This window comes from Amphibalanus amphitrite, unplaced genomic scaffold (genome assembly GCF_019059575.1).
Source record: "Amphibalanus amphitrite isolate SeventyFive unplaced genomic scaffold, NRLGWU_Aamphi_draft 000854F_arrow, whole genome shotgun sequence".
NCBI lineage: Eukaryota > Metazoa > Arthropoda > Thecostraca > Balanomorpha > Balanidae > Amphibalanus > Amphibalanus amphitrite.
In genome coordinates, this window is record NW_024882348.1 from 174,774 (window position 1) to 200,366 (window position 25,593).

The window sequence follows — 25,593 nt, forward strand, 5'->3', positions numbered from 1 at the left end:
TTTAGGCCTCGCATCATTCAGTCTCTGGACCTCTTCTCAGTCGTAAATACGCTGTATATTTTAAATAGCCTCTCACTCTCCCCACCGTATCGGCTGGCACTCTCCACCTAAGCCCAAACTAGCCGTTTGTTGGCGGTTCTGGGAGCTGGATCGCGCCACTCTGCCGCCGCATATGCTGACTCGGTCGGAACGATAATGATAACGGTCTCGCCGACCTCGACTAATTTGCGGCCAACAGGGATGAGTGACCTGGAAACCTTGGTCTGGTCCACAGCTTGGGTCGTACTTGTGTAGGCTGTGCTCGCTTATGTAATCTCTGGCGACAATCTCATAAGTACATGATCAAGCTCTTCGTGGGTAATCTCCCAACTCTCACATTTATCAATTGCCTTCTGTTCTCCCTTTCAAGTGCAGAATTAGCCATCTGCCTTTTGCATTCAAATGGTGGCAGCTTCTTTCCAATTGTGACCCTATAAATGATTCCCCTCCTCACACAACCCTTTGCGATCCAAGCCAATCCGAGCCAATCCAAGTAAAGTACGAAGAAAGTTCCTAAGAAATATCCTACAATTTCAGGTAAGTATGTCTACGGTCCGCTTCACGGCCTCCAGTCACTGCTGCCCTTGAAATGAATTGAACGTTCAATCGCGGAATTAGCCACATGCCCTTTGCTTTCTAATGGTGGCTGTTTCGTTCTAATAATTACACCCCCTTAAGTTATTCCTATCCTCACACAACCCTTTCGCGATCCTCTGCCAATCCGAGTCAATTCAATGAATTAAGCTCCTAAGAAATGTCCTACAATTTCAGGTAAGTATGTCTACGGTCCGCTTCACGGTCTCACTGCTGCCTGTGCAATCAACTGAAAGAGGTATTGTCCTCGAGTTTCGGTAAGGCAGTCAGTCACAAAATTGATACTTGTAAATGAACTGTTTTGACTGGACCAAGCCCTACGTAGCGGATTTTAATTCGTTTTGGCGCCGCTATTTTTCGGCATAAAGTAATAATTAATTCCCTTCCCGGCTGCCGTTCAGGCCTTCAGTAATTTCTCCTGGGGTTTGATCCTTATACCGCTACGTTCGGAAAGTGGTCTTCAGTGATTTCTCTTTCAGGTAATCATCGGCGCTTCCCAGGCAAAATATTAGTCTTGTCATTTGTAATCAGTCCTGATAATTCTGCTCCTGAAACGTCATAATGTCTATTCGGCCTTCAGCTCCATGACTTTCGCAGGTGTCTTGAGACACCCCTTTACTGCGATTTTCGCCGCCGTGCGTTCTCTTAGGTACTCGAAAGCACTTTATTCACCACTAGCTTTGTTCGGGATGTTGATGTGTGTATGTATTGTGTATTGTATGGATGCTTTGTATGTACTGTATTTAGGGGTGTATTGTGAAAGATATTTCTAGTCCGCAGATCGTCGAAAATGACTCTTCAGCGATACGTATTGAATGGGATCGACTCCGCTGCACTGGCCGCTTCTGGGGGGAGCCGCGGATCTCGCCGGGCGGCTCCGAGGCTGCCAGGCCGGCGGCTGACGAGCAGGCCAGCTGCTGCCGAAAGAGAGTGAAGCCGTCGCGCCGCCGCCGCCGTCCGCCGTCCGCCGCCCGCCGCCCGCCGCCCGCCGCGAGAGAACAGAGTGAAAGAAGTGTCGCCATGAGGGCGCCACTAAGAGCGTCAAGTGTCGCCCGCCGACAGCGGGAGTCGCTCGGAGGGCGCCGCCGCAAGAAGGTGCCAAAATGAGCGCCTCTAGACGAGAGAGCGCCAACGCGAGGCCGCCGACAGAGAACGGCGTTCGTTCGTGTCGGCTGCGTCGTGCCGCCGCCCGCCGCGAGAGAAGAGAGTGGGCGCCGCCAGATAAGGTGTGCCCACGAGCGTCGCCAACAGAGGGCGCTGCAACCAGTCCCGCCAGCAGAGGACACCGCCACCAGTGCCGTCGAGAGAGGGCGTCACTCTGAGGGCGCCGCCACGAGGGGGCGTCGACGCGAGCGCCGCCAGACGGAGAGGTCGCCGACGCGAGCGCCGCTCCGCTGACGCTCGGCGCGCTCCTAGCGCCTCACACGAAGCTGCCAGCGCCTCTCGCGGCTGTTGCCGCCGCGACCTCTGCGGCGCTGCGACACGCTGCTAGCGCCTCACGCGGCTGCTACAGCCACACAGTCTGTGAGCCGCTGCCAGTGCCCCCGCGCGTACCTCCGCTCGGCCGGCGCAACTGGGTGCCGACAGTGCAAAGTGCTGCCGACGAGGACGCCACCGAGTGAGGTCGCACCGTCGAAGGCGCCCCCATAATCGTGCCGTCATATTCACCGCGTCGAAAGAAAGAACTAATAGAGAGTGATGGCTTCAGACGAAGATGGGTTGCTAAGAAGGCGCCAAAAGGGGCGCCACTCTACGGACGCCACCGTGACTGCGCCTTCGAATTCGTCGCAGTGCCGGATGAACCCTAGTTGGTGCTGCCAGCTCGCGAGAAGGGGGTGTCCCTGAAGGTGCCGTCAGCGCCACCTACAATGGGGTGAACTCAAAGACGCTCGGTGCGCTTCTAACGCCAAGCGCGGCGGCTGCCCTCTGCGGCACTGCCAGCGCCCCCACGCGGACCTGTGCTCGGCCAGTGAAACCGGGCGTCACCAACGCGGCTGCTTCCGCTAGTCGCCGCCGATCCCGATATCACCGCCAATCGGCGCAGAGCGCGGCCGACGAGGGCGCCACCAAGAGGAGCCACGCCGTGAAAGCGCCGTCTAGCGCATCAAGCGGCTGCTACGTAGCGCTCCCTGCTGCGCTGCCAGCGCCACCGCGTGGACCTGTGCACGGTAGCGCCTCATGCGGCTGCTGCCGTCGCGCACTGTGTGCGGCGCTGCCAGTGCCCCCGCGCGGACCAACTTCAACCGGCGACCTGGGCGCCACCAATCCACCAGTAACCACCACACTGGGCGCAGCGGGCAAGGAGGACAAGGGCGACAAGGAGGACAAAGGCGACAAGGAGGACAAAGGCGGGATCAAGAGAAGCCGCGCTACCGAAGACTGGCCGAAAGCGGGGCAAAGCCGGTGGCGACCACCGCTACCCCCAGCCAAAGGCGATCCTCGGGGCACTTAACGCTCCAAGTCATGGGTCGCGGCCAATGTGGCCCCAAAGCTGATTGCAGCCTATCGTCCCTGCGGTACTGGTTCCTGGTCGCTGCAACTCATCGAGTCACAGATTGTCAAAAAAAAAATTTTAGGTAAAACAAATAAATAAATGAAAAATAAATAAAAATTACTAGAAAAAAATGTTAGCTTGAATGATTATCATATGGTTTGTTCGCGTTCTGTTTGTTTATGTACTTATTCAACCATTAGTCATGAAAGTGTCTTAAACGTGTGCCTTACATTGTTGCCACATCACTTGTATGTTGAATCGCATTCGTCTTCATTTGGCGTGATTTTGTAACGTTTCAGCTTCTGTTTTATCTCGCTCGCGTTAAAATGATTCTTGTAAACATTGCATACATGCACCCTCCCCCGGAGTAAGGGGATTTAAGCCCCCTCCCGGAGAAGGTGGTATGTATGTAATGTCAGCGACGCCTGGGTAGGACTCAGGTGCAGCCGCCGTCATGGGACGGGGTCGGCCGCTACCCCGGGCCGGCCACGTCACATGCTTTCGCCTCGGACCGCTTAAAACGTAGCGCTCGCCGTCTATCGGGGCGCTCCGTGGCTGGCAGCGTCCGAGGTAGGTGACTGCTCCTGTTATTTGGCTTGAGGGTTGGCAGCGTGGCTGGCAGCGTCCCTCACATCGGGTAATTCTTGTCCAAATTTTAGTTGCGCGTCTATTCTTTAACTGTTGCAGTCTGTTTGTTGTTTTGGCCCTATGTTGTTTTGAATAATAACGTCTTCTAAATCTTGTACATCTTTTACTACGGAGAGCCGGGAGTATGGAAGTATTTGACGGAGACGCTAAATCTCGCACGGTTCACCGTTTATATTTGGCTTAACCGGAATTAGCTGTTAAAGAGCCTGAGAACTGACACCAGCCCGATGGGACCGCGACCCACCGCGTGGTTCAAAAGGCGCAGCATCCCACTGGAACCAGAACCGATCGATTGTTGTGCACTGCACTGGGTGGCAGACGGTGCGGCACACACTGTTATTAGAGTTGCAGGCGTGTCCTAGACACGAGCCTCGTTTAGCAACAACGTAGTATGGTAGGAACCCACCTCTCGTGTTATTACAAAAGTATGACGCCGCGCACCACGCACAGAGCGACCAGGGTTGAACACTACACGCAGCGGAGCGGTCGGTCGGGCCAGGGGGTCAACTGTCACCACAACGGAACTATCAGCGCCTGGCTTGGCGTATAACCCAGATTTGAGTCAGCAACACTTCACTGTGTGGTCCATCGGGTATACCAAAAGCAGATAAGATTAATGTCGTCCAGATTTTTTCACGAAATGAACTGTCATTTGGTGCTAATTCCAGTCACCTGCACGCAATGTTATATGTTTATGCCGAATTTCCAAAAGTGTTCCCCTTTTTTTTCTCTCTCAACTCTGTAAGTGAATATCCGCCTCCCCAACCGTCAGCCTACAATCATGCCTTGTTTTCGCCTAATTACCCTCAGCATTCACAAAGATGTAACGAACCCACGCACCCCAGACTTGAATTGAAATTTAACGTAAGATCGCCGCCAGTAGTAACTTGATGCCTAATATAATGCCGTCTATTAATGAAATGTCTCAAGGAGTCAATAAAACCAACCTTTAAAGTAAGGTGAAACAAGAGGCGCAGCTCATGGCATAGGTATCATCATGTAAATTCCTGAAAAATCAGCGCTTGGTCCCTGAGCATGGATATCTTCAGCGATCGGTGCCCAAACCAGTCATAACTTACTATTACGCATTTTGTCATACCCATGATAGACGCCTTACGTTACTTCGGGAAACGAAAAATGGTCACATTGACTTTAAGCCAAAATCTGAGTAAGAATTTTTTTTTTCTTGAAATCGTTCCAAACGAACCGTTCAATACGTATTACAAACCGTTCAATACGTGTTAAAGCAGGATTTCTCTAACAAGAAAAGGTTACAGGACAAGTGATAGGGGGGTTTCCCACTCCGTATAATAATCAGTGTTCTAAATCTTGTTGTTTTATCTAGTTTAAGTATCGCCCTCCCAGACCCCTTGAGTGCGAGACGCGATTTAAGATTTTTCATTAATTAATGATGACGAAGGGTCGGTTTAAGGCAATGCAGCATATGTATCTCTCGCGGACGGGGCTAGGCATCAATCCCCCGATGGCTAGTGACCCGTGCGTACTAGTGGTGTCAATCGGAACTTGAATCTTCGGAATTCCGATTTTTTTGTCCAATGTCCAATTCGGAATTCGGCTGGACAATGACAGCAGACTTTGGACAACTTTGGACAATCGCTTGATACACCTCAACATTTTTATAAAGTAAGCGTGTTTAACATTGTTTGGCTATTAGAAAGCTCAGCTTTCGATGTGATTACCACTTTTGAGCTGGTAACGATACATTAAAAGCAAATTAATTAACGGTGTTGAGCGTAAACTATTGTGTAGATGTCGGACATCTTTGGACAAATGGCTGGCTTGGACATTTTTGGACGGACAGTCGACGTAAGTATTGGACATTGGACGGACATTGGACATATGTTTTCTGAAATTGACATCACTAGTGCGTACACCACTAGAGGACATGGGACCAAGGTCGGTTAAAACAAGGACAAGGATAACGTTCCACACTGTTGTGACGGCCGCCGGGATGGGCGAACCTCGCAATTGATCTGGGTCCCCAGGCCGTTGATTCCTCGTTGTCGATTCTCTGTCTCCCTGTCTCTATCTCTCTCCCTCTCTCTCTCTCTCTCCCTCTCTCTGCTCCTCGCTCTCTTTCCGTCTGTCTCTCGCTCCCCTCCGCCCTCTCTATCTCTTCCTGTTAGTCTTTGTCTCTGGCTCTCTCTCTCTCTCTCTCTCTCTCCGTACCCCTCGCCACCCCTATCTCAGTGTCTTCGCCGTCCCCTCCCCGTCTCCCCCTCGCGCCCTTCCGATCTGTTACCCCCGCCTCCTTTTTCCGTCCCCACCACCCTCGCTCACACTCTCCCATCTATCGCTCTCTCCGCCTCTCATCGCTCTCGTCGCTCCTCTCTGATCTAACCCATCCTTGGCACAGGCCAAACACTTTCAAGGGGGCCGCGTGGGTGTTTATTGAATCAATCAGTGAAGACAATTTTAGCAAAAAGACCATCGGAAAAAAAATCCGCCCGCCGGGCCGGTGCTCGGGGCGGGCTAAAACTCCCCCGACAACGACCCGGGCGGGCAGATGCCGCCCAGCACCGCCCAGCGGAGGAGGGGCCGAACCCCCGGCCGGGGGTTGGTGATGTCGGCGGCGACGTGAAGCATTATCTGCCGCATCCGCAGCAAGTCCAGCCGCAGCCGGGCTACTTCTTTCTTGGCAGACTCCTGAAAGAGAGAAAAATGGTGAGGAGTGTACCGTATCAATCACGAACGACAAGGGTAATTAATTACGGGAAAGAGAACAAAAAGGGAAAAAGGGGGGGACTTGGAAAAAAAAAAACACCAGCAACAACAACCGATTTAGGCCGTAGGATACTAATGGGACCCGGGATGGAAAAAAAACACATTTTTCCAAATAAAACTCCCAAGTGCCTCACATCTTTAGCACTAACACGGGAAACTGAGTACAAAGAAAACATTATTCAAATTTCCAAGTACCTCACCTCCTTGATCTGCAGAGCTGTCTCCAAGTTGGTAATTTGGCGCCGCAACTCTTCGATCTGCACGTCCCGGGGATCCGGGAGTGGCGGCTCTGGCGTGTAGCGGGGTAACGACCCCGCTGTCGCCGAGGACATATCGCTCGACGGCGACCACGGCTCCGGCGACGGGGATGCCGGTGTGAGGGGCGGGCTCCTTAGCGGCATGTTCTCTGAGTGACGTCTCGATACGGAATGAATAGATCTATCGGGCCTAGTCCCCTCGGACCCGCCCAAAGGGATGCCAAGCCCCCGGGCGAGGGAGCCATTAACACCTCGGTGCGAGTGAAGGGGGAAATGGAAGGAGGCCATGACCGACCGTGGCCGTGACATTCACCGATATCCACCTCGGCGGCGAGGAGTCGCATGGCGAACGACGAGGCAGCCCAGCTCCTAGCCGAGCTATTTCAGCCCGAAGAAGCCCAGGCTGAGCCGGAGTTTACCGGGCTAGAAGCTAGTGAGGCAGCTCATCACGCGGCGGCCGCTGCTCTCGCCGCCCATCGAGCCGCACGCCAGTGCGGGATTGCCCGGATTCTCGCCCGCCGCGATCTGGAGCGGGCCCGCGACGCAGTACGAGCCGCCGAGGCCCAGCTACGAGAGGCCGAGGCGGCAGAAAAGGAAGCCCGGAAATCTTGGAGGAAGGCTGCACGGACGGCGGCTCGTCTAGCCCGGCTCGCCCGAGAAATGACCGCCGACAGTGATTCCGAAGACTAAAACCCAGGACAAACCCCCGATTGATATTGTGGTGACGCTATTAATTTTTTTGTTGTATATACTTGTGTGTTATTAATAAATGCAATGGAACTGAATTCGGCCGTCAAATATACCTGAATCGATCAAACGGTTCTTTTTATCCTAATGGAATTCGGGAGAGGGGCGGTCCGCCGGACAAGTGGATTTGGGAAGATATCGAAAAGGGGATGGATGGCGCGGTCGGTAAGAGGGGGGGGAGACCTGAAATTATGGGCGTTTCTCATTCAGCTAAGAACCATTGTTTAGAAAAATGAAGTGATTTTTTTTTTTTTTGTTTGTTGTTTAAGAGGTTTCAGGGCCGGAGTATAACTGTGAATGAGTAAGGAATATCGTTTGAACCCGGCCGGGCCCAGCCAAGACCTTAATCCTCACATTGTCCAGGGATCGAACGGGAACACGAAAAAAAGGGGGTGATTGGACTCCATTAGCACTAAGGAATGATATCATATTTTCGGCCACCTGCGGCGACCCCTGGTCAGAACGACACTCTGCCAGCGCCACCTACATCTCTAACGTCGGCATTGTGCGTTCCGGCCAGCGCCGCCACACAGACTGCACTTGCGTGCCGCCTGGTGTCAGTTAGAATAAACTCTGGTTCCCAGGCCTGCCGTGAGAGGTCGCAGCGGTGGTACACGTTATGCGTGCTGACTTCGCCTAACGATAACAGAGTCTCTCATAATGATATCGACGCGAAACTCGGTTGTATCCCGGTATCTCACTAAATTAAGCCCTTGAAAAAAAAACTGATAGCTTTTTAACGCATGAGTCCGGTCAAGTTACTGATAACCAGGCGGGCTGATTGATACCTTATTGATCAGTGAGTAAATGCGGCAGCGTGCTAATGTTACCATAGAAGACCGATCAAGGAAGTCGTTGAGTCTCACGCCATGGATGCAGCCGATACCACCGCCGACCGGGGAAGCGCGGCGATTCATACAGCTCTCAGTTGTGCCCCCGACACGAACAAATTCCGGCATGCCGTTGATCAACCTACTGGGAAGAAATGATAAATTCGAGTCAGGTCAAAATCTACCAATTAACAAATAGCAACGTCCGATTCCATCCATCTGAAGAATCATGTTAACATTGGTGAACGTAACGGCAAATCACTGGTCGTTGAAGGGGTGAACTCATTTAGCATGGTAAATAGTTTGTCAGTCGATGCGAGCTACCTTAGAGGTCCTCACACTAATCCACAGTATTGGTCAAAATCGGAGAGAGATGGGTTACTGTGTCTCAAGGTAGAACCCTGAATTATGAAACGGGCACGTTACTCCAGTCAAACATGGCAAACAGAATTTAACTAAAGTAGGAATTGAAATGCCCCATTGTGTCTACTAGCAGGTTGCATCTTCAATGAACGAGAATTGAGGGAACTATAGCTGTAATACTCACTGAATTGCAGACTGTCAGATTCCAGTAACATTAGGAGCCAGGGAAGCGGCTGTGAGGTTCGGACAGCGCCTGGTCTACTTTCGGTGTCTTTGCTCGTTGTATCAGTCCAGTTCGAATGAATTTTTAAGTGTTTGATGGTTTCAATTGGCTATAGGTTAAACTTCTGTGTACCAAAATTTAGATAAAGTTGTGAGGCCCTCTGCCATAGGTGATAGCCATAGGTGAAATGTTCTAAGCATCATTTCATGTAAGCTCATGATATTGAATCTTTTCACTGATTGATGGCAATCATGTGAATGGTTAATCCCTGCACAAAGATAAATTTTGACACAATGAACAGGACGTAGGCGTGATCCCACTCAAATCTGGGCAACCAATTGCGTTTGTGTTTGACATTGCACCTAAACCCGATTAGTCAGACATGCTCCATCACATCTCATCAAGGACTTAACAGCCAGAGACAAACACCTCCATAGAAGGTACTTTAATTATGCCCATTGCACAAACACTTGTTAAATCGTTCAGATACGTAAACTAGAAGGATTACATGATAGCTCAATTAACGTACACCAAGGTGAGTTAATTTCTTTTCTTTTAGTTTTGCCACAAACAATCCCTATAGCTGGCCTGGTAAACATCAAGGATCACCCGTCCTGTTGCTATTAACCCAGCTGATGACTGATGAGCAGGAACAACCATATGACCTTGCCGCGCCGAACCTCAGATAACCTCCACCCCGATCTCATGTGCAACATGGAAAACTACTGAATATCACCACTGTGGTTATAGTTTGGAAGAATATTTGGAAATTACGGAGGCCCGACTATTACAAACCGGCATTAGGTTATAACAGGCAAACAACGCCCAAATTCAGTCACAGTTTTTTTCTTCCATTTACATTAGTGTCAGCCAAGAAATAAACTTAACAGTTAAATTCTCATCATGACCAGAAAGGTTAATAGGAACAGCTCCTTGTGCCATCTAATTCAGACAATTGCCAAAAATTGACCAATCAGTAGCTAATAGTTGGCAACATACAGACAAAATTGAGTACAAGGAATAGTCTGTGGACTTGATCCCATTCAATATAAGGCTAATCTTACTCGAAATTAACCATGCTTGTTAACAAGATTGGCCAGTGATACGCCCCATTACCTAGCATCAGGGACAGCAACATGACAAATTACCGAACGTCATCACTGCATTGACTGTGGTTGCTGGTTTTGATGAATACCTAGTCGGAATTTGAAGGTGGCAGACTATTACTAAATTGTAGCAGGTATATCAGGAAGGCATCAAAATTTGGCTTATCCAAATTTCCTTTAAAATACCAGCCAAGAAATAAGGCTACCAACTTACTCTTGATTTAGAATGGTCCACCCTCCACCCTGCAGGGACCTGAGCAACTCACCCGCATTTCGGAATCTCTGTATTGGTTGAATTATTTGATCATGGCAAAAGTAACCACTCATTATATCAAGTAATATACGCTGAATAACTTGTATTTTTTTTTTTTTGGACTGTTTGCAATTATATCCCGCCTGAACTAAATTCTGCCCAACAGATAGTACCTACAAGAACCCATTCATATTGTGCAGTGAATTCAAACTCGAGCCTCACACGTGGGTCTAGCAGGGCAAACAAGTGAATTATATGACATGTCGCATGAAATTCAAAAAAAAAGGCAGTCAATATATCATTTGAAATTGAGCCGAGTCCGGAGAATCAAACTGAGGCAAACTGTGCGCACACCTCACTTACCAGTCCGCCACAAATACTTACGAACCAAGAGGAATTACGGTAAAGATCTAGGTCCAATATCAAAATTTATCGATAACCCCACCCAATTTACAGTGAAACTAATAACTTTCCACAATTATCACTGAATCTACGCCGCGGCAAAATCCCGACATTTGAAAACCAGCGTGGGTTCAAGGTTAGGGAATTGCGAAAGCAAGACATGCCAACCGAACGCGATTTGGTAGCCGAGGTGTGCGGTATCGGCCGGGCGTAAAGTTTTTCCTTCACCACACAGTTTTTCGCGCAAACTGCCAAAGTTCATGCCAGGATATCATAATCTGGGAGTGAAGAGGGATTAAGTTTCGGCCCCAGTAGGTTCAATGATTTGTTTATACAAGCCCATCTGCTAATCAGGCCACAAGGTAGGTAAAGAGTCTGAAATCGAAGTCCCAAAGAGACTGTCCAAACACAGACCCCGAAATATCACGTTCTTTTGTTTGTTTGTCAAGCAAAGTTATACAAAATTTTGAAATGCGGTTACACAAATTTTCCTGTTAAGGTAACAACAGTGCAAACACAAGAATTTACCAGGGGCGGTCACGTGACCGAAGATATAGTAGGGGTTGAAACAAACGCTTGAGGGGTTTAAATCTTTGTCTTTATGGGTCCCATGATTAAATTGAGGAATCGCGAATCGTTCCCTGACGTACAAATTTTTGGTGTGTAGAATAGTTTTTTTTTTCCAGCAGAATTTATATCGTTTAGCCTGGGCCCTATTTCACTGCCGGCGCAGTACTCCGTCTTAGAACTTCGTCCAGGTCTTCCCCAAATCAATGCGACCTATCTGGGGTAGTTATCTTGGTGCCATTCTCCAAGGGCCACGATTTAAAGACGTCACGAGTCAACTCCTTTGCCAAGGTCAACACTGAGCAATCATAAGAAATAAATGACGTCACTGGTGGAAGTCCATGATGCTTACCAAATTATGGGCGTACTGACGGGCTAACATTTGTCGCGGAAATAAAAGTTACGTGACTGTTCCTCGTTATTCGATACGTACAAGTCACAACTGCAATTTAGACGAATATCGATGAGATGGCTGATAGACACCGACAGACACCTTCATGAACTAGACAGGTAAGGAGATACCCAACTGATTTCCGTAGAATGCTTAGGTATCCCTAACCATGGAGACCAGGGATATGCAAGGAAGTATAAGATTGATGCTAGCCGAAGAGGAGGTATGTTGCAGCACTTCTATGTGCTTCTAACTCTCTGATACGTCGAAACCTGCTTGGACTGGGATAGTCCCTCGTTGAAAGGAAATAATTTAAGATAGTTGAGCAAATAGAACGCCATAAGACGCCCAACAGAGAGGTGAGTTCGTTCAAAAGACAGAGAGTCAGACAGGGGCGAGGGAGCACCCCGCCGAAGGTGAGTGGTAAATACGAAGATGATAGAGGATAAGGCGAAGGAAGCAATACCGCCGGGATGAGGTGAGCCCACCGTTGGAAGGATCGCAGCATACGTCACTCATGACGCTAACGCGCTTGAACACACATCTGCAGGACAGAATTCCACGGCGTCGGATAAAATTGTAGGATAGATTCAGTCATGGAGTCTTCGAGTCACACCGGTCAATGATTCAAAGGCGCCACTTGCGGGTGCCATGACTACATGAGAGTACTGAGTAGGTACCTGTCTATGAGCCCAGCGAGACTGCGGTCGTCGGGGCGGCAGGGGTTGTGTCCACCGGTTCGTTAGGTGAAAACGCGTAAGACAGTCTCTCCCAGAAGGGCTGCAAGGGTTAGTAACCAATGTCCGGCTGCGGGGTTTTAGTAGGGAATCAGAGATGTGCCGTGAGCGGCAGGGGAGAAAGAGCCAATCACACCCGTCGACGAACGCTAATAACCAGTCGCTACACTGCGTCGTACCTTTAGACAAGTAATCCGGGTCGAGTGATGTAGGGTTCTAGGTTTAGTGGGCCGAGATGGGCCAAGGGAGGGTGCTAGGACGGGCACCAAGAGATCCAAGGTTACAGTGGGGCGCAATAAGTCGTTGTGAGGTGTGATTGAAACAAGAATTATTTTTTTTTATCCCCCTTACATTTAACACGGAACAAAAAAAAAACACTTACGTTTATGGCACTTCTATGCACCGCTGGAGGGAGTAGATTATCGTTGGGAGGGACCGAGAGGTCAACTCGGAAGGAAATTCATCGTAGCGGGATGGGCGTTGTATGAAAGGAAGTGTGCGTCGGTGAAAGATTGATGTACGCGTCGGTAGAATAAGGACCAGCGGGAGATTTGACCCTCAGCATAAAGGTGACCTCAAACGGGGATGTGATTTTTTTATAGGACAAAAAGGGGGAGAAATAGAAGGATTGATTCGTACTTACCCTAATCAGATGGTGGTTAAGGGCTGACCCTTACGGGGGGGGCATCAAAATTGTTGATAGGGGGAGACTTCCACATCCCAAATTTCCTTATGATGCAGACACCATCCCAGGCAGGAAGACTATATGTTGACAAGCGACAAGCCAGCCTCATTATAAATATTGTTTGTGACGAGCCCCAGGCGCAAGGAACGGTGGCGGAAAGGAATCGGTCAGCTTGAAACCAACGGACCGACCAGCAATTGGAAATGGGTGTGCAATTACGTTTGAACAAGAGAGAAATCAACCAGCAAGAAAATCAACTTATTCATCAACCATTTGAGGATCTACCAGCCGAAAACACTCACCTGAGGTCGTTCCAGAGCACGGCGCAGGTCGGCAACCATCTCGGACAGAAAACACCCCCGGTGAAAGAAATCTTATTAAACAATATTTTTTTGAAAACATACTCCCCACCGCTTCCGGACCCCCTAGGGGCACAATCACACTCTGGCGCCCAACGTGGGGCAATGGCTTTGTTGCATGCAACATGAAATCAGCAGAGTTGCACATACCCGAACCCAAAGAAAAAAAAATCAAGTTCGAAGACTGGAGGAGCTACGGAGAGGAAACGCGTTGTATCCACTATCTGTGAAGACAGGATATCATCCAACAAGTCCTGAGGCGCTACGACCCAGAGGAGTTGCAATCCAGTTGCATGCAACATGCAATCAACAGAGTTCCATATACCAGAAGCAGGAAAGAAAGAAAACAAGATCGAAGACTTGAGACGCTGCGAAGGAGTAAGATATTACAACTAGGGAGATTGTCGGAGCCCAATGTTCAAGAATATTGCAGCCTTGTTGCATGCAACACGCATTAAAAGCTGCATCAACCTGAACCTAAGAGAGGAGGAGGCTAACGACGGATAGAACGCGGAAGTGCTACAATACATCATTCAAGAGGGTGACGGCCAAGTGAGCACAAGTGATCTGACTATTCGAATAATTGCAACCCATTGCACACAACCAGCATGAAGTATCGTTGCATAGACCAGAGCCCAGAAAGGAACAAGATCGAAGACAGGAGAAATTGAACAGGAGCAGAAGTCAAAATGAAACACATGCAGGAATGAATCCAGAGAGCAAAAACAAAAACAAAGGCTACAATTTGGTCATTTACAAAACAATTTAACGTATACATGCACACATATGTATTTATTGAACCCACACTACCACAAAAGCAGGGTCAAAGATGGAAGAGATAAATGCATATGTTGCGTCGATACCAAGAAGAAGGTCACTAAAAGAAATCCTTCTGTGTATTCCAGGATCATGGAGCGATCCAGGATGATCGGATCGGTGGACAACTTCGACGGTCAGCAGAACTTACAAGAATGGATCCAGATGGTCAACAGGGCAGCAGAGTTCGCCGGCTGGACCGACGACGCGACGTTCAAGGCAGCCATGTTCCGTCTGCGGGGTGAGGCCGGTGAACACGCAGAGCAGCTGAAATCCGAAGGAAAGATCACATCATGGCCGGAGCTTCAGGTGGCACTGAAAGACCGCTTCGAGACAGCAGGAAAGGAGCAGTGGCATCAATTCCTCCTCAACACGGGCACCCAAGGCTCAAAAACCGTCCAAGAATGGGCCCAAACGGTGCGCATGCTGTCGCTGAGGGCTCTGGGATCGGAACCCTTGGGCATAAAGGAAGAAGGAGAGGAACCAATGACTGCGGAACAGAAGCTGATCGCCGAGACGGCCCAGAAGGAAGCAAGAAAAAATCTATTGGACTTCATGAGAAGGACCAACTTCGTCAGGGGACTAAGGAGCAACCTACGCCAGATGGTATGGAGGAGGAAATGTAAGACGTTCGACGATGCAGTTAAAACCGCAGCGGAAGAAGAGGCAGTGGAGGCCAGCCACCGGGAGGAGGAAGTCCTCAGCTGCTATGTGAAAGGATTTCCCGAGCCTACAACGACCGGACTGGTAGAGAAAATCGTAGCCGCGCTGGAGATGCGAGATGAAGAACGAAAGGAGAAGAAAGAAAAAGGAACAGAAGCATCCAGGACCAAGAAACAAAAGCCCGGACCCGCTGGTGTAACCGAAAGATCAGAAGACGAATACGAGGGAGACGAGGACGAACAAGGGGGAGCACGCCGAAAATACTATCCCAACCGAGCGACGCCCCGTCCCAACGGTAACTCTTCTGATGCCCGGCCTCAATACCGGGAACAACTGCCCCTCCCAAGGCAAGCCCGATTCCAGAACGGTCCGACCACCTCACGGGAATGGCGGCGCGCCGAGCTCCAGAACGGCAGGAGGTTCGGCGGCTACGACAACCAGGCCAGGCGGGAGAGGGACTTGACCCTGAACCTGTGCTTTAACTGCCACCGCCCGGGACACCGGGCCTTTGAGTGCCCTACCAGCCAACGCCAGCAGGGAAACGGGTACCGCCGGCTGTATTAGGGGACCAGCCGGCGACGAATGGACGAAACGCCCCTTCGATCCACCTAGAGGAGGAGGTGACGACCGATCACGTCATCGAGACCAACTACATAGCACCGTCAACATCACGAGATGCTAACCAACACATCAAAACGTGTACCTGTCGAGCGAGGATCCAGGGAAAACCGGCACTGGTTCTAGTGGACACTGGATCTATGGTCACCATCGTGAGATCCTCACTCATCGGACATCATGAACAGCAAGCCTCCCAAGCAGTGGGCGTGGTCCTTCGGTCCGCCTCAGGTCATGTAATACCGGTCACCCAAGAAGCAGCAGTGGAATTCGAGTTAGGAGGAGAAAGGAAGAAACACGACGCTTTTATGTGTACAGAGCTTCACTATGACGCCATAATCGGATTTGACTTTATCCAAAAGAACAACATCGTCATCGACGCAGCCAACAGAATACTCTGGCTCTCTCCAACCAACAAAATCAAACTGGAGAACGGGAAAGATGACACCCCAGAAGAGAGCGTGGGCCTCTACCTAACCAGCATCGGAGACACAGTGGACCAAGTTGAACGGTCCCAGACGGAAAGGGAACGCCCCAAGGATACAACTCGAGCAACCAGTGACCGGGGAAAATCAAGCCGTGCCACAAGAAAGCCAGCAGGTGAGCAGAGCCGTCAGCAACGGGGTCAGGATCAGCCCAGGAAAAATCGCCAACAAGCGGACCAACTACCCAGGCAATCCACCACCCAAGAGGAAAACGTTGAAGGCCACGAGCAAAAACTGCCAACATCAAAGAGCTCAAGCAGTCAACACATCAGCGAAGAAAACACCCCAACGTCTGCCACAGCAGGAAGGAAAGAAGAAAAAAGAGATCTGGAGATCCTCGATACCGGAACGCTGAACCCGGAGCAAAGAAAACAACTTCAAAACTTGATCGAAGAACATTCGGAATGCTTTTCCTGGAACGGAGAACTGGGGACCTGTGAACTCATCGAGCACCGGATCGAGCTGACCTCTAACAAACCAATTCGAAGGCCGGCCTACCAAGTAGCACAAACACAAAGAGAGTTCATGGAAACAGAAGTTCGGGACATGCTGGAAAAAGGGGTAATTGAGCCATCGGTTTCACCCTACGCAGCCGGAGTGGTGCTGGTACCCAAGAAAACAGGTGAACTACGGTTCTGCGTCGACTATCGAGGGCTGAATGAGGTTACAAAACCCGACCACTACCCACTCCCGGTAGCACACAACGAGATCTTCGACACGCTGGGAGAAGCAACTATTTTCAGTTGCCTGGACTGCCAACAAGGGTACTGGCAAGTGAAAGTGGCGGCCGAGGACCGACCGAAGACAGCATTCCGATGCTTCCTGGGCTTGTTCCAGTTCCTTAAATTGCCGTTCGGCCTCAAGGGAGCACCTGCGACGTACCAGCGCCTGATGTCCCACGTCCTGTCGGGCTACACAGGAAAGTTCTGCCACTGCTTCATCGACGACATTATTTGCTATTCGAAGAGCTTTGAAGAACACCTAGAGCACCTGAAACTGATCTTCGGCAGACTGAGCGAAGCTGGCATCAAACTAAAGCCCTCCAAGTGCGCCTTCGCCAAAGAGAGCGTCACCTACTTGGGCCACCGGATCTCCGTAGGAGAGCTCCGCCCCGACCCTGACAATGTGGAAAAGATCCGCAACCTGCCGCCTCCAACAACACGCCGAGAGGTACGCTCCTTCATCGGGATGGCTTCCTACTACCGCTGCTTCGTCCCAGACTTCAGCAGGAGGGCAAAACCACTCACGGACCTCACAAAAACAACCGTGCCCTTCGAATGGGGAAAGAAACAGGAGGACGCCTTCGCCGACCTGAAGCAAGTTCTCACCCAAGAACCAGTGCTCGCCCTCCCAGACTTCTCACAGCCATTCATCTTGATGACCGACGGGAGCTCGACCGGACTGGGGGCGATCCTAGGCCAAAAGAAGGAGAGTGAGAAGAAAGAGAGGGTCATCGGGTACGCATCTCGGCGCACCACCGCCAACGAAGAAAAGTTCTCGGCCTGTGAACTCGAGTGCCTGGCTCTCGTATGGGCTGTCCAGCACTTCCGAACCTACATCCTCGGGAGAAAGACCACGGTGGCCACCGATCACTGGGCACTCAAATGGTTGCTGGATATGAAGAACGGGAACCCACGTCTTCAGCGATGGAAAATGGCTCTCCAGGAGTACGACTTGGACATCATCCACAAGCCAGGGAGCATGCATCGGAATGTCGATTTCCTGTCCAGGATGTACCAGGAAGAGACCGACGAAAAACAAGAAGAACTCTGCTATTCCAACGCAACGGCTGAAACACACTCTGCCAAGGAGGACAGGACAACGCCCTCAAGGGATGAGGACCTCAGTGCACCCAAGAGCAGACGAGTGGTCTCAGAGAGTGACCGCAGGCCGGTGGAAATCCAAGAAGACACGCCATCAAGGCCAACAATGGGGACGGAAGGCGAAGAAACATCACGCGCAACACCAGGAGGCGACATCCAGCCCCTCAGAAGAGCGGAGATGAGAAGGAACCGCTTCGTCCGGGACCGAGACATCAACAGCATACAGACCGAACAAACCTCGGGAAGAGAAGCGGCAAACATCACAACAGCATCGGAAAGTCTCGGGAGGCAACTGCTGAAACAAGAGCAACAGCAAGACCCAGACTGTTCCGAAATCAGGGACGCCATCAACAACCAACGACCCTTACCGAAATGGGTGGAAAAGGACACCATTCGAATCGCCACCGACGGAGTGCTGGAAAAGATCGACAGAGATGCAATCGGAACAGAAACATGCAAGCCCCTACTCCCGGCCCGTCTCGCAAAGACAGCGGTAGCAGATGCTCACGCCGGGCATCTCAAGCTTACGAAAACGCTCGCCAAATTGAGGGAAAAGTATCATTTCAAGCACATGCACGCCCAATGTACCAAGTACATTGCAGGATGTCAAACATGCCAAGAGAAAGACCGAGGCAGAAAAATCAAAGCCCCGTTGGGTATGCTCCCAAAGCCCTGGGGAGCCTGGCACACCATCGCCGTGGACGTCCTCGGACCCCTGCCCCAGACAAGGGCCGGAAACAAGTACGTGATCATCGTCACCGACTACCTCACTCGGTACGTCCTCGCTTTAGCTGTGAAGGACCAAACAGCAGAGACCACAGCGGAAGCGCTCATGCAGAAATTCCTCGAGTACGGTTTTCCGGCGAAACTGATCACCGACAACGGGCCAAACTTTAGAGCAAAGCTGATGCAGCAGCTATGCTCGCTCCTGGAGATCACCCACCTCTTCACCACCCCGTACCACCCACAGTTCGACGGTCTCTGTGAGAGATTCAACCGAACGTTGGCATCGATGCTTCGGGCATTCGTACAAGAGCATCAGCGAGACTGGGACGTCCATCTGCCCTACGTCATGTACGCATACCGAACGGCGGTGCAGGAGAGCACCAAGGAGACACCATTCTTCCTCATGTTCGGACGACAATCACGGGAACCGCTAGATCTGCTCCTCCGATCAGAAGAGGATCCAGACAATCTAGCACTGACGAGCAAACCGGCAATGGTGGTCAGGATGCACGCTGCTTTTGAACGGGTCCAAGCACAGTTACAAGGAGCTCACACGAGACAGAAGCAGTATCATGACCGCGGCTGCAAGGACCGGAACTTCGACGTCGGGGACGAGGTGATGCTGTTGGACGAGAGAGTTCCGGTTGGACAAACCAAGAAACTACACCCACCCTGGAAGCCTGGATACAGAATTCTGGAGAAAGTCGGGCCTCTCAACTACAAAATCGAACACCCCAATCGACGTGGGAAGATCCTGAGAGTCCACCTCGACCGACTGAAGCTGCAAAAGCCAGTTCACATTTGGCCGTGTGAAGACGAAGATACACCCGGAGGCCAGGCCTCACAAGCCACAGCAACAGGCCCCTCCCCTCTGGAAACCTGGCGGCGGGAGAAGAAGGGCTACCGACCATTCCCGGAACACTGGTCTGGTCTAGAAGATACCGAGACGGAAGAGCAAGACGAGAACAATGAAGGAGCAGAAGCCTTCCACACTCCTCCCGCGTCACCAACAACTACCTCTCCAGCTGCACCAGACGTCGATCTAGCACGACCAGCCCAGGAGAACACAAGTGGGCCAAGGGAAGGCACGCACCAGGGTCCTCCAACCTCTCGGTCATCCCAAGGAACAGTCAGTCGCAGCCCCGCCCAAAGAACAGAGCACGGTCCGACAACACCGCAAGACGAGGTCCCACTGGTCAACACGGCGCGCCATCCCATCTCGCTAGAAGAGGACCACAACGCTCCTAGACCTCCCCAGCCAGAGACCCTACGAGATGGGCCACCTGACCAACCAGCGCTTAGAAGATCTGAAAGGATTCGAGCTCGTGACGAACACCGAATGGACGAGGAGGCCAGAGACGAACAAGGAGGAGCCAGTGGAGGGATGGTGGCTGACCACACCCACAATGCCCATGCCACGACCGAACCCAATCCACCACCACAGCTCAGGGTCGATCCCACTCACAATCTCGAGGACAGCTCTGATAGCGGTATACCTCGGACGGGGACACCACGGCAGGGAAGGGCCAGTCTCCGCGCCACATTAGATGAAAACCGGGGAGCCTCACCAACCTACCAACCCAGAACACGACGGGGCCGGACAACCAGACCTCGGGAAATTCCCATAATTCGACGCTCGGAACGGATCAGAGAAAGAAACGCGCGACGAAACTGTGGGAAACTTTTCCCCTCCAACGCGGCCAGGCCGTGGCTGCCGCCGGACCCGGCGGACCGCTACGCGACCGCATCGTCACCCCACCAGCTGATGGGCGTAGAACCATCCCTTCCGCCCCGCATTGCCGGAGGCCGGGGGCGGAATGCGGCAGCGGCCGCGCTGGGCCGCGCAAACATCCGCAGGGGAGGACGCGGCGCGGCGAAACCACGGAGCGGCGCAGCAGCGCGACCAGCGGAGAGTCCATGAGACCCAGGTGCCTCCGCCGGCGCGGGTGGACCCAGCCGGGCCACCTGGCACCGCCCCTGCGAGCTCATCTTCTTCATTACATGTTACGATCACCTGGCCGGCCGACTCCCACCGTTCGGCGCCGCCTGTCACTTGGAGGGGAACAACAACAACCCCTCTGGGCAGCAATCAGGGCAGGCCGGCGGCCGGACGGACCGTTACTAGGTCGAGTCGGCGGCACCATCTACTTCCTCGTTCTGCTCTGCACTGTTCTGCTCTGCACTGTTCTGCTCTGTCCTGTTCTGCCCTGCCATGTTCTGTGCGCTCTGTCCTGCGGGACTAGCCTTGCGTGCCGCGCCCGAGGCAAATGCCAACCGCCGGAGGCGCGGTATATAAGCTGAGTCCCGCAGTGATCTCTCTCTCTCTCTTCGCGCTCCTCGGGAGCTACGTGTTGGAGTCGACTGCCCGTGCGCGTTGTGCGTCCCTCATACCTACGCACTGCAGCCATGTAAGTACTAAGTAGAAGGGTGCGGCCCTTATTGGGGCTTTGTATATAGCCGTGACCAGTGTAATAATGTGTGCGCATGTAAATAATTACCTTGAAAACTTGCACAGTCTGTTGTGGGACAAATGGTGGGGGAGAGAATGAACGGCGAACTGAACTGAACGGCACCGAACTTGGCAAACGTAACATAGAGCAGCTCGGAAGCTCAAACAAACGCTACCTTTTAAACGTCACGGTTAACTTCGGCACGCCACGCTACCAACAGTAATCCCAACCGTAGCAATGATAGAAATAAGGAACGTAACAACTTATAGAGAGAAAAAATAGTTTCACAGTGGTGACAGCGGTGGGATTTAAAACTGACTTGTTTTATTTTAAGCACGCCTAAGGCGAGCTAATTAATTTACCTATTGTCGGTTCCGCTCCAAACAGGGCGGCGAACCCAACGTTTTTTTTTTTGCAATATATTTCTTAGATTGTGATTTTGTTTTCCCTTTAAATGTAAGTCATGTATGTAGGTATCGGGCCGTTCATGTTCGCAGTGGTTCATCTCCCCCAGCTGTCCCGGCCAGTGGGCCAGGCGGGCGGCTCGGCCCTCGCGGTCAGTCACCGCGGGGTGCCAGCGCCGGCTCGCGGCGGTCCCGCGGCAATTAGGCCCTGCCCTCCGCTCTGTCTGATTGGTGTAGGGACGGAGGATGGGCGTGGCCAAATTGAGTGTGGGGCTGAGGGGTGCCTCTGAGGACAGTGTATGTCCAGGTGTTCTTCCGCGTCATTGCTGAGGGTTCTCGGGCCCATTCGTGCATTGTGCTGAAAGCAACGAAATTTGAGGTGAGCGATGGAATTCGCACTTATCGAAGTCGCGATTGCCCTACCAGTGACCCGGGACGATTGTTTATGAGGGACCGGCTACCGTCTCATATTTCAGGTGTACACGACCCAAAAGCCCATCAACTGAGCGGTAGGCCAAGCGCGGCTTCGGGCCAAACGTTGTGTGGGGTGAAGCGCTGCTCCACGCCTGATAGGGACTGCAGCCCATCAGAGCGAAGTGGGCATAAACAATCGTCCTGTGTGAGTCAATACCCGACTAGAGATGGGTTAGTTCGGGGGTAGAGGCCGTGTGTCCATAACGCTACTCGTTTCTTATTCAGGGCTTTCAGCACAATGACCGAACCGGAAACCCGGAATCTGCGAACGGGGAACACTGACCATGGGAAATAATAGGATGACAGTTTCTTCCAGAGCATTACCGGACCACGCGTTGGTCAGGATGCGAGACCACTGATGGAGACGCCAGCAGCGGAATGAGAACGGGCTGGAGGCGGTGGAGGAGCCGCAGCTCCAGGAGGGCTTTTCGTCCTCCTCGGGAGCAGAGGCCCAAAGTGACTCCACGTCCACAGGCTCCTCAGGAGAGGAGGGGTCGGCACGGCCGACCCGGGGCAACGCCGTGTGGCCCAGGAGGTCCCAGCGGGAAAGGAGACCCCCTGACCGTTATAGTCCCTGAGGACCTATATGGCCTTGCCCTGAGGAAACTGAGTTGGGAGTAAAGTAAGGATAGCTTTGCAATCAGTTTGCGCCCCAGTATGATGGTACATGGCTTCAAGTGTATAAATGTGTTTATAAGGCGAACAGACATTCCAGTGGATATTGATTTCAGTGTCTTCAGCACGGCTATCGTTAGCGGAGAAACAAGTACGCAGGTAGGTAACAGACTGTAGGGCTCGCAAGTCGCAAGTGTCTAAAATGTTATTGATGGTTTAATATTGCTTACTGCCAAACATGCAAGCGTTGCAACATCGGCCAATCAAGTGGTCAGATGCAAGGGTACAGTGCATTAGCTGCTAAAGTTACCGTAACAGAAATGTGATTAAATGTGTTGAATCATTTTGCCTAGAGGACTATGATGTTGTTAATGAATGTAAAGGACGCGGTGGCCTACTTGTTCCTAACCTTGTCCGAGGTACAGCACATTTATTTTACCAAATACCGTCTGCATACCTATGTCTTCCGGCGAAGTCAATGTCTTTTTTCAGTCAGTCTAAATGGAGTGCCATGAATAAGAGTGAGCGCTGCCAGAAGGCCAATAATTGCATCCGAACGCTGAACTGCCGAGACTAACTAGAACGCCAGGTAACGGTCATAAAAGTACAGCTCTATCGAAACAAGCATATTTGAACAACTAGACCAATTCTGCGGCAATGTCCATCCCTGGCCGTTACAAATGACGAGAATTGGGCAACGATGTTCTGAGCGAACTCAGCCTCCCGCGATATCATGACTCACAGTTGTCCGGTGTATGGAGCGTCGGCTCTAGTTGCAGTACCTACTTGCAGTGGCAGATAGCCAAGCGCCAAAAGGTTGCAAAGACAGCCCAGGCAGCACAAAGTGCACACCTGCTGCTCGCTTCTTGGGACCCTACAGCAGTGAAACCCATCGGCGTCCACAGCGGTGGTCTCCGTCTTCAACATGGGTCGACTCCATTGCAGATAGGAGGAGTTCGCGTCAGAGTGAGCTATCACTGTCTGGAAGGTCACCATTAGCGGGCTAAAAGGGTCACAAAGTCATGGCAAACTGTCCAAGCACAATGGTACTGGCACCTGCACACCGGCAGTCTTGTGTAGTCCAACAAATGGGACGGTCAATTACGCTCGGGACAGAGATGCTCGGCTGTCACTAAAATGGCATCAGTGATGGGACGTCACGGAGTCGCCCAAAAATTACATTAATATACATATAAGTTGTACAATGCTTAAGGACTAGAATCCAGTGAAACGTTTGTTAACGTGGCAAGGCAAGAAGCCGATACTTTGTGTTTAGTTGTCCGAGTTTGGGATAAGGATGCGAATATACGGCAGAGCTGAGAGCGCTACTCTCACACTCAAAGGCACAAGAAAAGAATAAATTTAAGCAAAGTCATAACCAGTTATTACTGAGGCACGACTGTTTGACGCCATTCCGCTCCTCTCACGACCAAGTTTAAATCCTAGTCCACATTGGTTCCAAATGGCCATTTATTTTGTAAATGACGAGGAAGTAACGCATGTCATGCAGTACCAAGGCGACAGCAACGCAGTAACGCAGTAAGAAATATTAAACCATAGTTGAGGATCTAGAGGAAGCAGTACCGGGGCAGAGCTAGCTATACTGAGCTTTTGGATCTCCCAATTCAGTTGAAATATCAACATGTCCAGGATTTGACAGGTGCTCTATGACCCACAGATCTACCCGGAGTTCGGAATCGCTCTGTCATCTATATTCATCGGAGGGATGTGGGAAACTTTTCCCCTCCAACGCGGCCAGGCCGTGGCTGCCGCCGGACCCGGCGGACCGCTACGCGACCGCATCGTCACCCCACCAGCTGATGGGCGTAGAACCATCCCTTCCGCCCCGCATTGCCGGAGGCCGGGGGCGGAATGCGGCAGCGGCCGCGCTGGGCCGCGCAAACATCCGCAGGGGAGGACGCGGCGCGGCGAAACCACGGAGCGGCGCAGCAGCGCGACCAGCGGAGAGTCCATGAGACCCAGGTGCCTCCGCCGGCGCGGGTGGACCCAGCCGGGCCACCTGGCACCGCCCCTGCGAGCTCATCTTCTTCATTACATGTTACGATCACCTGGCCGGCCGACTCCCACCGTTCGGCGCCGCCTGTCACTTGGAGGGGAACAACAACAACCCCTCTGGGCAGCAATCAGGGCAGGCCGGCGGCCGGACGGACCGTTACTAGGTCGAGTCGGCGGCACCATCTACTTCCTCGTTCTGCTCTGCACTGTTCTGCTCTGCACTGTTCTGCTCTGTCCTGTTCTGCCCTGCCATGTTCTGTGCGCTCTGTCCTGCGGGACTAGCCTTGCGTGCCGCGCCCGAGGCAAATGCCAACCGCCGGAGGCGCGGTATATAAGCTGAGTCCCGCAGTGATCTCTCTCTCTCTCTTCGCGCTCCTCGGGAGCTACGTGTTGGAGTCGACTGCCCGTGCGCGTTGTGCGTCCCTCATACCTACGCACTGCAGCCATGTAAGTACTAAGTAGAAGGGTGCGGCCCTTATTGGGGCTTTGTATATAGCCGTGACCAGTGTAATAATGTGTGCGCATGTAAATAATTACCTTGAAAACTTGCACAGTCTGTTGTGGGACAAATGGTGGGGGAGAGAATGAACGGCGAACTGAACTGAACGGCACCGAACTTGGCAAACGTAACATAGAGCAGCTCGGAAGCTCAAACAAACGCTACCTTTTAAACGTCACGGTTAACTTCGGCACGCCACGCTACCAACAGTAATCCCAACCGTAGCAATGATAGAAATAAGGAACGTAACAACTTATAGAGAGAAAAAATAGTTTCACAAAACGAAGATGAGAGTGCTTAACAACCTCTCCATTGTTGCAGGATCGACAAGATGAAGCCACGACAGATCATCAACATGGGAACTTGGCTGCTCATCATCTGGATGTGTCTCGACACCTCCAACTCGCTGCAGGAGCCGGGAGACGGCACCGAGGAACGCGAAAGGGTTATTCCGGGCCTGCACAGCGGGCTGCTGTTCCAACCAAGGGGACCTCTGTTGCTGGCCACCGGTGTCTGGACGGCAGTGGTGAGGTTCCACCACAAAGATGTACACGACCAGGCCACATA

The 25,593-nt window shown here is 51.8% G+C and overlaps 1 protein-coding gene and 1 long non-coding RNA gene across 6 annotated transcripts; one reads left to right on the forward strand and one right to left on the reverse strand.

Annotated features, from left to right (window-relative positions):
* Window positions 1–6,167: 6,167 nt before the first annotated feature.
* On the reverse strand, window positions 6,168–11,024 carry LOC122367165. Of its 5 annotated transcripts, none has more exons than XR_006254021.1 (3): window positions 10,684–10,941; window positions 6,721–8,496; window positions 6,168–6,442 (listed from the first exon to the last, which is right to left on the reverse strand). XR_006254021.1 is itself a non-coding variant. In XM_043340033.1 (3 exons), exons 2-3 carry the CDS (start codon window positions 6,919–6,921, stop codon window positions 6,269–6,271), a joined length of 375 nt encoding a protein of 124 aa, XP_043195968.1. In that variant the 5' UTR covers window positions 6,922–6,926; window positions 10,599–11,024; the 3' UTR covers window positions 6,168–6,268. The 5 variants fall into 5 exon arrangements, 1 of the variants encoding a protein (XP_043195968.1); XR_006254019.1 differs by having other exon boundaries at window positions 6,721–8,499; XR_006254020.1 differs by having other exon boundaries at window positions 10,663–10,941.
* Window positions 11,025–20,243: 9,219 nt separating this feature from the next.
* LOC122367166 lies at window positions 20,244–25,076 on the forward strand. Its single transcript, XR_006254022.1, has 2 exons — window positions 20,244–21,801; window positions 24,190–25,076. It is a non-coding gene; the product is annotated as an uncharacterized LOC122367166 (long non-coding RNA).
* The last annotated feature ends 517 nt before the right edge of the window (window positions 25,077–25,593 follow it).